The sequence below is a fragment of the Melospiza melodia genome, unplaced genomic scaffold (genome assembly GCF_035770615.1).
Source record: "Melospiza melodia melodia isolate bMelMel2 unplaced genomic scaffold, bMelMel2.pri scaffold_151, whole genome shotgun sequence".
In the NCBI taxonomy this organism is placed as follows: domain Eukaryota; kingdom Metazoa; phylum Chordata; class Aves; order Passeriformes; family Passerellidae; genus Melospiza; species Melospiza melodia.
The window spans coordinates 157,056-167,758 of NW_026948514.1; the positions used below are offsets into that span (position 1 = coordinate 157,056).

Here is a 10,703-nt window from a genome sequence, read left to right on the forward strand (position 1 = left end):
TTAATTGGAGTAATTATGGTAATTGGGATAATTATGATAATTAGGGCCCGTTAATCGGAGAAATTACAGTAATTGCGGCGATTAAAACTGGGCTAATTATGGTAATTAAAGTAACTAATTAAATCCTTAAACCAACACCAATTATGGAATAAATAAAGGTAATTAACCACTATTAAAGGGCTTTTCATATAATCAATTATATTTATAAACTAATTAGAGTTATTTAAGAGCAACTAAGGTACTTTCAAGCTACTTTTAGGCTAATTAGCCCTATTAATTAACCTACTAAAGTTAATTAAGCACAACTAAATTACTTTTTGCATAATTATTAATTATTATTAACTACTAATTATTGTTATGAACTACTATTTTTGAGTAATTAACACTATTAACCAACTAATTAAAACGAATGAACTGCAACTAAGGTACTTTCAATCTAATTAGTACTATTAACTCAATAATTAAGCTTAATTAACCCAAGTTAATCAGCATTTAGGCTAATTTTTGGACTAATAATCAATATCTACAATCCTATTAACGCCAATTAACAGCACTTAAAGCCAGACAACAATCGATTACAGACAGGTAACAGGTAAACCAGGGTAACTAAGGGTAACTAAGGTTAATTAGCGCTAATTAGCGTTAATTACCTGCGTGTCCAGGAACAGGACGCGCTCCTGGGTGATGAAGAGGTCGATGCCCCCGGTCTGAGCCCCGCCCCTCTCGCGCAGCTCCGGCGGCTGCGGCCGGAACACGAAGGACCTGAAAACCAGTACGGACCAATACGGACCAGTATGGACCAGTATGGACCGGTATGGACCAGTGTGGACCGGTATGGACCGGTACGGACCGCAAAAGCAGAAAAAACCCGGAGAAAATCCCATTTTTTGCCCATTTTAGAGCCTGAAATCCACTCCCAGGTCATCCCAATCCCAGTATAAACCAGTAACCCCAAATCCCCCTTTAACCCTTTCCCAGTCCCTCCCAATTCATCCCAGTTTGATCCCAATCCCTCCCAGTCCATGCCCAATCCCCTCCCAGTCCCTCCCAGTACAAACCAGTGACCCCAAATCCCCCTTTAGCCGTTCCCCACTATAAACCAGTATATCCCAGTATATCCGAATCCCCTCCCAGTCCCTCCCAGTATAAACCAGTAACCCCAAATCCCCCTTTAACCCTTTCCCAGTCCCTCCCAGTTCATCCCAGTTTGATCCCAGTCCATCCCAGTTCCCCCCAATCCCCTCCCAGTCCCTCCCAGTACAAACCAGTAACCCCAAATCCCCCTTTAACCATTCCCCAGTATAAACCAGTATATCCCAGTACATCCAGATCCCCTCCCAGTATAAACCAGTAACCCCAAATCCCCCTTTAACCCTTTCCCAGTCCCTCCCAGTTCATCCCAGTTTGATCCCAATCCCTCCCAGTCCATCCCCAATCCTCTCCCAGTCCCTCCCAGTACAAACCAGTGACCCCAAATCCCCCTTTAACCGTTCCCCAGTATAAACCAGTATATCCCAGTACACCCGAACCCCCTCCCAGTATAAACCAGTATATCCCAGTATATCCGAATCCCCTCCCAGTCCAAACCAGTAACCCCAAATCCCCCTTTAACCCTTTCCCAGTCCCTCCCAGTACAAACCAGTTCCCCCCAATCCTCTCCCAGTCCTTCCCAGTATAAACCAGTAACCCCAAATCCCCCTTTAACCCTTTCCCAGTCCCTCCCAGTCCCTCCCAGTATAAACCAGTAACCCCAAATCCCCCTTTAACCATTCCCCAGTATAAACCAGTGCATCCCAGCCCACCCGGACCCCCTCCCAGTATAAACCAGTCCGTCCCAGTACCGCGGGTCCTCCTCGGGCTGGTTCCCGGCCAGCAGCGACATCACCGTGGATTTGCCCGTGCCCTGCAGCCCCAGCGCTCCCACCACCAGCACGTCCGTCTGCTCCAGCAGGAACTGGGACAAACTGGGAGTCACTGGGAGGGGCCCGGACACGCCCCCGGACACGCCCACCCCGCTAAACCCCGCCCCCGGCACAGCCGGTATGAATGGGAGGCACTGGAAGGGTCCCAAGCCACGCCCACCGCACTAAACCCCGCCCCCAGCCCATACTGGGAGTTATTGGGTTGTTCCCAGGCCACGCCCACCGCACTAAACCCCGCCCCCAGCCCATACTGTAAGTTATTGTGTTGTTCCCAAGCCACGCCCATCACACTAAACCCCGCCCCCAGCCCATACTGGGAACTATTGGGTTGTTCCCAAGCCACGCCCACCGCATGAAACCCCGCCCCCAGCCCATATTGGGAGTTATTGGGTTATTCCCAAGCCACGCCCACCACACTAAACCCCGCCCCCAGCCCATACTGGGAGTTACTGGGCTGTTCCCAAGCCACGCCCACCGCGCTAAACCCCGCCCCCAGCCCATACTGGGAACTATTGGGTTGTTCCCAATCCACGCCCACCACACTAAACCACGCCCCCAGCCCATACTGGGAGTTATTGTGTTGTTCCCAAGCCACGCCCACCACACTAAACCCCGCCCCCAGCCCATACTAGGAACAACAGGGAGGGTCCTGGCCCCGCCCCCTCGAAGCCCGCCCACCCCGTTGAAGCCCCGCCCACCTCGAGGGCGCTGTCGCACCAGTTCATTTGCTCGTCCACCAGTTTGATGCTGCTTTTCATCTTCTCGGGCGCCGCCAGCCGGGCCTGGGCCTGGGCAGCTGGGGGAGGGGCCAAGGGGGGACACGCCCACTTGGGGACACGCCCACCGGGTGAAAAACCCCACCCACTTTTATGTAATTTGCATAAAGCTGGCCGCACCCATTAAAAGCTCTGAACGCTTTAGCGCCACAATTGAAGTGAAATTTGGGGTTGGCCACGCCCACAGGGACCACACCCAAAATTGGTCACGCCCACAGACCTAACCACACCCCTCTTGACTAATTCATCCCATTGACTCTCAATCTTTGGCCCCGCCCACAAACTGGCCACACCCCAATAACCACACCCAGTCTTGGCCACACCTCCAAGCCAAACCACGCCCATTTTGTCTGCCCAATAATCTTGAGCCTCATTCTTTAGCCCCGCCCAGAAACTGAAGCCCGCCCCTTTTCTCCACCCAATCTCCATTAGTTTCATCCTTTAGCCCCGCCCACCATGACCACACCCACAACCACACCTCCAATTGACCACGCCCCCTAAATCCCCGCCTCTTTCCACACCTAATCCAATCCATTTAGCCCCGCCCACTTTAGCTCCTCCCACACCCCACCTCAGAGCACGCCCCTTTAAGCCCCGCCCACTCACGGTCCAGCGCGGCGGGCGGGGCCAAGCCCCGGCTGTGCAGTTGATAGACAGGTTGGGTGGGGCGTGGCCCCTCCCTCTCGGTGGGCGGGGCTTGCTGTGGCCCCTCCCCTGGTGCTGCCGAGGCTCCGCCCCCTCCCCGACCCTCCTCCCCCCGTGCTTTCATCAGCACGATGGGCGGGGCCGGCGCAGGAGGGGGCGGGGCTTGTGCTGGCCCCGCCTTGGGGGCGGCCGGAGGCAGCTGCTGCTGGGAAAAAATAGAAAATGACGTCATGGGGCGTGGCTACAACAGGTGGGAGGGGCCACAGCCACTTTTAGGTGTAGCCACACCCCCTTGGATAGTGGCCACGCCCCCCAGGCTCACCCGTTCTGCAGGGGGCTTGGCCAGGATGATTGGCGTCTTCTGTAGCGTCCCTGCTGGCTCCTCCCCCAGCTCCTGTGGGCGGGGCAATGTCTGTTAGGCCACACCCACCATGCTCACAATCAGCCACGCCCACTCAGGTGTAGCCACGCCCCCTGTCCGGCCTCTCATTGTTCTTTATAGGACTCTAGGCCACGCCTCCTATGTGCCACACCCGTCAATCACGCCCAACTCCCAGCCCACCCCATTCATCTCCTGTCAATCATTCCTAAGCCACGCCCCTCTCTCCGGTGCTCTCAATCATTTTCAAGCCCTGCCCTCTCCATAATTCCCACCCCTTGCAGCTGCTGTCAATCAGCCACAAGCTCCGCCCCACACAAGTGTCAATCAATTCTAATTCCTGCCCCCACATATCTGCTGTCAGTCAACCCCAAGCCCCGCCCCATCCCCCACACAACTGCTGTCACTCATACCCAAGCCCCGCCCTACTCCCCACAGAGCTGCTGTCAATCATTTTCAAGCCCCGCCTCACTTACACAGCCGCTGTCAATCAACCCCAAACCTGCCCTACTCCCCACAGAGCTGCTGTCAATCATTACCAAGCCCCGCCCCACTCCCCTCACAACCACTGTCAATCATTCCCAAGCCCGGCCCCACTCCCCACACAACCGCTGTCAATCATCCCCAAGCCCCACCCCCTTAGCCCCGCCCACCCTCCTCTCTCCGCCTCCCCTCCTCCGGTTCCTTCTCTCGGTTCCAGCAGCGGCGCCGCGCGCCGGGGGCGGGGCTCTGCCCGGAGTCCGACATGGCGGCGGCACCGGGGCGGCTCCGGGCCCCGAGCGGCTCCCGGGGACGGTCTGGAGGGTCCTGAGGGGCTCCCGGAGGGTCTTGAAGAGTCCCGGAGGGTCCTGAGGGGGTCCCTGAGGGTCGTGAGGGGGACCCGGGGAGGTTCGAGAGGTTCCCAGATCCTCCTGAGGGAGTCCCGGAGGTCTTGAGGGGGTCCCGGGAGGTTTCTGAGGGTCCTGAGGGACTCCCGTAGGGACTTGAGGGGGTCCCGGAGGGTCCTGAGGGGGTCCCGGAGGGTCCTGAGGGGTGCCGGGGTTTCCTGAGGGGGTCCCGGAGAGGATCCCGGGGGTACCGGAGGCTCCTGAGGGGGTCCCGGGGAGGCTTCTGGAGGTCCCGGAGGTTGCTGAGGGGGTTCCGGGAGGCTTTTGGAGGTCCCGGAGGCTCCTGAGGGGGTCCCGGAGGCTCCTGAGGGGGTCCCGGCGAGGCCCCGAGCGGCTGTCAGGGAGGTTTTTGGGGTTCCCGGGAGGGTTTTATGGGTCCCGGGGAGGTTTTAGGGGTCCCCGGGAAGGTTTTAATGGACGCGGGGAGATTTTTGGGGTCCCCGGGAAGGTTTTGGGGATCCCGGGGAGGTTTTGGGGGCTCCCAGAGCCCCTGAGGGCTCCTGAGGCCGTTTCCGGATCCGTTCCCGCTGCTCCCGCCCGCGCGCGCGGCCTGAGGGGAAGGGGGCGTGGCCTGTGGCTGTGCGCATGCGCGGAGCCGTGGAGGACGTAACAAAAACCCTCCAAAAAACCCCGAAAATCCAAAAAATCCCCCCCCCCCAAATTCCCTCAAAAATCCCAAAATTTCACTTTAAAAACCGCCCAAAATATCAAAATTTCTTTTTAAAACCCCCCCAAGAATTCCCATAAAAATGCCCAAAATGTCCCAAAATTTCCCTTTAAAAACCCCCAAAATTTCTAAAAGAAACCCGAAAAGTGCCAAAATTTATCTTTTAAGCTCCCCACAAATATCCCTAAAAGGTTCCAAAAGTTCTCTTTAAAAACCCCCAAAAAATCCCCGAATAGTGCTGAAACTTCCCTTAAAAAAACCCCAAAACAATCCCCAAAAAATTTCAAAATTCACCAAAATGTTCTAAAATTTCTATTTTAATAAAGTAAAAATTATAATATTTAAAAAAATATTTAAAAGAATAAACAAAAGCCGTCAGGGTGTTCAGGCCACGCCCCCATCCATTCAACACTGCCACAGTGGGCGTGGCTTACACTCGCCATTACGTCATTTTAATCGCCCTTGTGGGCGTGGCGTCGCGGCCGGCATTACGTCACCGGTTCGGAGGCGTTTGTGGGCGTGGTTTCCGGGGGGCAGGGGGCGTGGCCTGGCAGCAATGGCGGCGCTGCGCGTGCTCGTGGGGGTGAAGCGCGTCATTGACTTTGCTGTCAAGGTAAGGGCACACCTGGGCACACCTGGGCACACCTGGGCACACCTGGGCACCCCCAAACCCTCACAGCCATCCCCAAGACTGGCACCGCCCAGGGAGCCCCAAAATCCCGAAATTTGGGGGTTTTTAGGGGGATTTTTGGGGTTTTTTTGGGGGCACACCTGGGCACACCTGGGCATCATAAAACCCCCAAAAAATAAAATAAAAAAAAAATCCCCCCAAAAAAGTAAAAAAAATCGCAAAAAATCGCAAAAAAAAAATCACAAAAAAAAAAATCACAAAAAAACCCAAATAAAATCCCAAAAAAATCTTTTAAAATCCCAAATCTTGTGGCCGTTTTTAGTCTGAGTGTTGGGCACACACCTGGGCACACCTGGGCACCCTAAAACCCCCCAAATCCCCCCCAAGAAAATCGCTAAAAATAAAAAAAAAATCACAAAAAATCAGAAAAAAAATCGCAAAAAATCCCGGGGTGGCAGTGCCCACCCTGGGCATACTTGGGCACATCCGGGCACCCTAAAACCCCCAAAATCCCCCCAAAATATCGCAAAAAATAAAAAAAAAATTCGCAAAAAATAAAAAAAAAAATCCAAAAAAAATCCAAAAAAAAATCGCAAAAAATCCCAAAAAAAATCCCCGAAGCCCCGGGTTGGCAGTGCCCGCGCTGAGGTGCCCGCGGTGCCCGCAGGTGCGGGTGGCGCCGGGCGGGGGCTCCGTGCAGACGCAGGGCGTGAAGCACTCGCTGAACCCCTTCTGCGAGATCGCCCTGGAGGAGGCCGTCCGGCTGCGCGAGGCGGGCACGGCCAGCGAGGTCATCGCCGCCAGCCTGGGCACCAAGGCGTGCCAGGTGAGGCGGGCACACCCGGGGGCACCGAGGTGGCGAAATCCGGGGGGGAAACGGTGAAAGTTTGGTGAAAATCGGGTGAAAAACGGCGGAAAAATGGGGATTTTAGGGGGGAGTTTGGGGGTTTGGGCACAGCTGGGCACAGCTGGGGCACCAGAGGGCACCTGGGCACACCTGGGGGCACTTGGGGGCACTTGGGGGCACCTGGGCACACTAAAATGGGGATATGTGGTGAAAAAATGGGGATTTTAGGGGGAAGTTTGGGGAGTTGGGCACAGCTGGGGGCACCTGGCACACCTGAGGGCACCTGGGCACACCTGGGGGCACTTGGGGGCACCTGGGCACACTAAAATGGGGATATGTGGTGAAAAAATGGGGATTTTAGGGGAAGTTTGGGGATTGGGGCACAGCTGGGGGCACCTGGGCACACCTGGGCACACCTGGGCACACCTGGGCACACTGAAATGGGGATAAATGGTGAAAATATGGTGAAAATTGGGCAAAAAATGGGATTTTCGGGGGAAATTTGGGATTTGGGCACACCTGGGCACACCTGGGCACACTAAAATGGGGATAAATGGTGAAAAATTGGGTGAAAATTGGGCAAAAAATGGGGATTTTAGGGGGAAGTTTGGGGATTTGGGCACAGCTGGGGGCACCTGGGCACACCCGGGCACACCTGGGCGCACTGAAATGGGGATAAATGGTGAAAATATGGTGAAAAATGGGCAAAAAATGGGATTTTGGGGGGAAATTTGGGGATTTGGGCACACCTCGGGTGACTTTGGGTTGGTTTTGGGTTTTTTGGGCATTTTTGGGGCATTTTTGGGGGCATTGATTGGGCATTGTTGGGGTAATTTTGAGGTGTTTTTAGGGAGTATTTTTTGGCATTTTTTTGGGTGGTTTTGGGGTAATTTTGGCGTTTTAGAAAGGGCATTTTGGGGGTATTTTTAGGGTATTTTTGAGGCATTTTTTGGGTGATTTTGGGTTTTTGGGGGGGGATTTTTGGGGCATTATTTGGGATTTTTTGGGCTGATTTTTGGCTGTTTTTGTGGGGGTTTTTTGGGCCGTTTTTTGGGTTATTTTTGGGCCATTTTGGGGGTTATTTTTGGACCGTTTTTGGGGTTATTTTTGGGTTAATTTTGGGTTATTTTTGGGTATTTTTTTGTGGATTTTTGGGGTTATTTTTGGGTTAATTTTGGGGTATTTTTGGTCAGTTTTTAACCCTTTCTGTCCCACAGGAAACCGTACGAACCGCCCTGGCCATGGCTGATTTTGGGCTATTTTTGGGTTATTTTTTATTGGATTTTTTGGGGTATTTTGGGCTGGTTTTGGGGTATTTTTGGGTATTTTTTGTGGATTTTTGGGGTTATTTTTGGGTTAATTTTGGGGTATTTTTGGTCCATTTTTAACCCTTTGCTGCCCAAAGGAAACCCTCCGCACTGCCCTGGCCATGGCTGATTTTGGGCTATTTTTGGGTTAGTTTTGGGTATTTTTGTGTGGATTTTTGGGGTTATTTTTGGGCTGATTTTGGGCTATTTTTGGTCCCTTTTTAACCCTTTCCTGCCCACAGGAGACCCTCCGCACCGCCCTGGCCATGGGCGCTGACCGGGCCGTGCTGGCCGAGCTGGCCGAGGGAGCGCCCGCGGGGCCCCGTGAGGTGGCCACGGCCCTGGCGGGGCTGGTGAAGAAGCTGCAGCCGCAGCTGGTGCTGCTGGGCAAGCAGGTATTGATCGGTATTGATCAGTTATTGATCAGTTATTGATTCCCTATAAACCCCTATAGATCCCCTATAGATCCCAATAGAACTTTCTAGAACCCCTCTAGAACCCCTCTAGATCCTCCACAGACCCCAATAAATCCCTATCGATCCCCTATCGATCGGTTTTGTCCCCCCCACCCCAGGCCATCGATGACGATTGCAACCAGACCGGGCAGCTCCTGGCCGCCATGTTGGACTGGCCGCAGGTAGGCCGCGCGCGCGCGGGGCACCATGGGATACATCCCCCCCTCATGGGGGGGATAAATCCCAGAATCCTCTGCGGTAAATGGGGGGGGGGGGGGGGGGGTAAATCCCACAATCCCTTGCGGTAAAGGGGGGGTTGTGGGATATATTCACCCCCGAGTCGCGGGGGATTGTGGGATATATTCACCCCTACGTCGCGGGGGATTGTGGGATATATTCACCCCTACGTCGCGGGGGATTGTGGGATATATTCACCCCGAGTCGTAGAGGATTGTGGGATATATTCACCCCCGAGTCGCGGGGGATTGTGGGATATATTCACCCCTGAGGGTATGAAATTGAGGGGGGCCCAGTCCATACTGGGACAGGCCCAGTCCATACTGGGCGGGTCTAACTCATACTGGGAGAATCCCAGCTCATACTGGGAGGCTCCCCAGTTCAAACCGGTCCAATCCCAGTTCGAACTGGTCCTGGCAGGGCACGTTTGCCTCGCGGGTGCAGCTGGAGTCGGGCGGCGTGCTGGTGGAGCGCGAGGTGGACGGGGGCCTGGAGACGCTGCGGCTGCGCCTGCCGGCCGTGCTCACGGCCGACCTGCGGCTCAACGAGCCCCGCTACGCCACCCTGCCCAACATCATGGTGAGGGGGCGCCCCAAAAACCCCCAAAAACCCCCCAAAAACCCCCCAAAAACCCCGGGATCATCCGGAAATTCCCCGCAATTGTGGGGGTTCCCATAGCGGGCAACGGGGGTAGACCTGTTGTCCGGGGTGCCTGGGGTCAGTGGGAATGGGATTTCCCAATAAATCCCCAATAAATCTTCAATAAATCCCCAATAAATCCTCAGTAATTCCCAAATAAGTCCCCGATAATTTCCCAATAAATCCCCAATAAATCCTCAATAAATGCCCAATAAATTCTCAATAAATCCCCGATGCATTCCCAATAAATCCCGAATAAATCTTTAATAAATCCCCGATGCATTCCCAATAAATCCCTAATAAATCCCCAATAAATCCCCGATGCATTCCCAATAAATCCCTAATAATTCCCTGATAAATCCCCAATAACTCCCCAATAAATCCCCAATAATTCCCCGATAAATCCCCAATAAATCCCCGATAAATCCCAATAATTCCCCGATAAATCCCCAATAATTCCCCGATAAATCCCCAATAAATCCCCAATAAATCCCCACTTTTCATCCCCCCCAGAAAGCCAAGAAGAAGCCCCTGGAGGTGCTGCCGGCCGCCGATCTCGGGGTGCCCGCGGGGCCCCCCCGGCTGAAGGTGCTGCAGGTGCAGGAGCCGCCCCCCAGGGCCGGGGGGGAGAAGGTGGAGAGCGTGGAGAGCCTGCTGGGGAAACTGAGGCACGCCGGCCGGATCTGACACACCAGTACAGACCAGTTCGTCCCAGTACAGCCCCAGTGCCGTCCTTGAACCGTCCCAGTTCGTCCCAGTCCCCCTTACTGGGGGGGGAGCCTGCTGGGGAAACTGAGGCACGCCGGCCGGATCTGACACGCCAGTGCCTCCCAGTTCGTCCCAGTACAACCCAGTTCATCCCAGTGATGTCCCAGTTCATCCCAGTTCATCCCAGTGCTCTCCCAGTTCATGCCAGTTCACCACAGTGCCTTCCCAGTTCACATGGGTTCATCCCAGTTCGTCCCAGTTTGTCCCAGATCATCCCAGTCCCTCCCAGTTCGTCCCAGTTCATCCCAGTCCCTCCCAGTTCATCCCAGTCCCTCCCAGTTCATCCCAGTTCATCCCAGTCTGGCCCAGTTTCCCCTCAGTGCCTTCCCCCGCCCCAATAAAGGCGTGGCCAGTCTATGACGTCATCGCGTTCTGTTGTGGGGGCGTGGCTTCAAGGAGCGGGGGCGGGGCCATACCCTGGCCCAGTTTTACTGGATTTTACTGGTTTTGCGAGGGTTTTGCTGCGGGTGCGTCCAGTATAAACCAGTTTGGCGCTGGAGGGGTCCCGGTGCGTCCCAGTTTTGTCCCAGTTCAGCCCCAGTT

The 10,703-nt window shown here is 54.5% G+C and overlaps 3 protein-coding genes across 3 annotated transcripts in view; 2 read left to right on the top strand and 1 right to left on the bottom strand.

Annotated features, from left to right (window-relative positions):
- Positions 1-596, top strand: part of RBM42 (RNA binding motif protein 42) — a 5,919-nt gene extending 5,323 nt beyond the window's left edge. The window contains exon 4 of the mRNA XM_063182120.1: positions 582-596. Within this exon, the coding sequence (XP_063038190.1) occupies positions 582-596 (15 nt within the window). The remainder of the gene's footprint in view (positions 1-581) is intronic.
- A 7-nt stretch (positions 597-603) lies between these two features.
- On the bottom strand, positions 604-5,719 carry LOC134433247 (nonsense-mediated mRNA decay factor SMG9-like). Its single transcript, XM_063182121.1, has 7 exons — positions 5,711-5,719; positions 4,376-4,978; positions 3,666-3,737; positions 3,305-3,548; positions 2,621-2,718; positions 1,842-1,954; positions 604-762 (listed from the first exon to the last, which is right to left on the bottom strand). Exons 1-7 carry the CDS (start codon positions 5,717-5,719, stop codon positions 633-635), a joined length of 1,269 nt encoding a protein of 422 aa, XP_063038191.1. The 3' UTR covers positions 604-632.
- Positions 5,720-5,729: 10 nt separating this feature from the next.
- On the top strand, positions 5,730-10,520 carry ETFB (electron transfer flavoprotein subunit beta). Its single transcript, XM_063182129.1, has 6 exons — positions 5,730-5,889; positions 6,575-6,733; positions 8,304-8,456; positions 8,636-8,698; positions 9,174-9,332; positions 9,906-10,520. Exons 1-6 carry the CDS (start codon positions 5,833-5,835, stop codon positions 10,077-10,079), a joined length of 765 nt encoding a protein of 254 aa, XP_063038199.1. The 5' UTR covers positions 5,730-5,832; the 3' UTR covers positions 10,080-10,520.
- The last annotated feature ends 183 nt before the right edge of the window (positions 10,521-10,703 follow it).

Bases quoted from the DNA above. Each gene is read 5' to 3' on its own strand.
- LOC134433247 (XM_063182121.1), bottom strand. The intron at 1,955-2,620 runs GTGGGCGGGGCT...AGTTTGTCCCAG, and splicing joins GGTGCGACAGCGCCCTCGAG to TTCCTGCTGGAGCAGACGGA. The intron at 763-1,841 runs GTACTGGGACGG...ACTGGTTTTCAG, and splicing joins CAGCCCGAGGAGGACCCGCG to GTCCTTCGTGTTCCGGCCGC.
- ETFB (XM_063182129.1), top strand. From the start codon at position 5,833: ATGGCGGCGCTGCGCGTGCTCGTGGGGGTGAAGCGCGTCATTGACTTT. The intron at 6,734-8,303 runs GTGAGGCGGGCA...TCCTGCCCACAG, and splicing joins TGGGCACCAAGGCGTGCCAG to GAGACCCTCCGCACCGCCCT. The intron at 8,457-8,635 runs GTATTGATCGGT...CCCCCACCCCAG, and splicing joins TGGTGCTGCTGGGCAAGCAG to GCCATCGATGACGATTGCAA.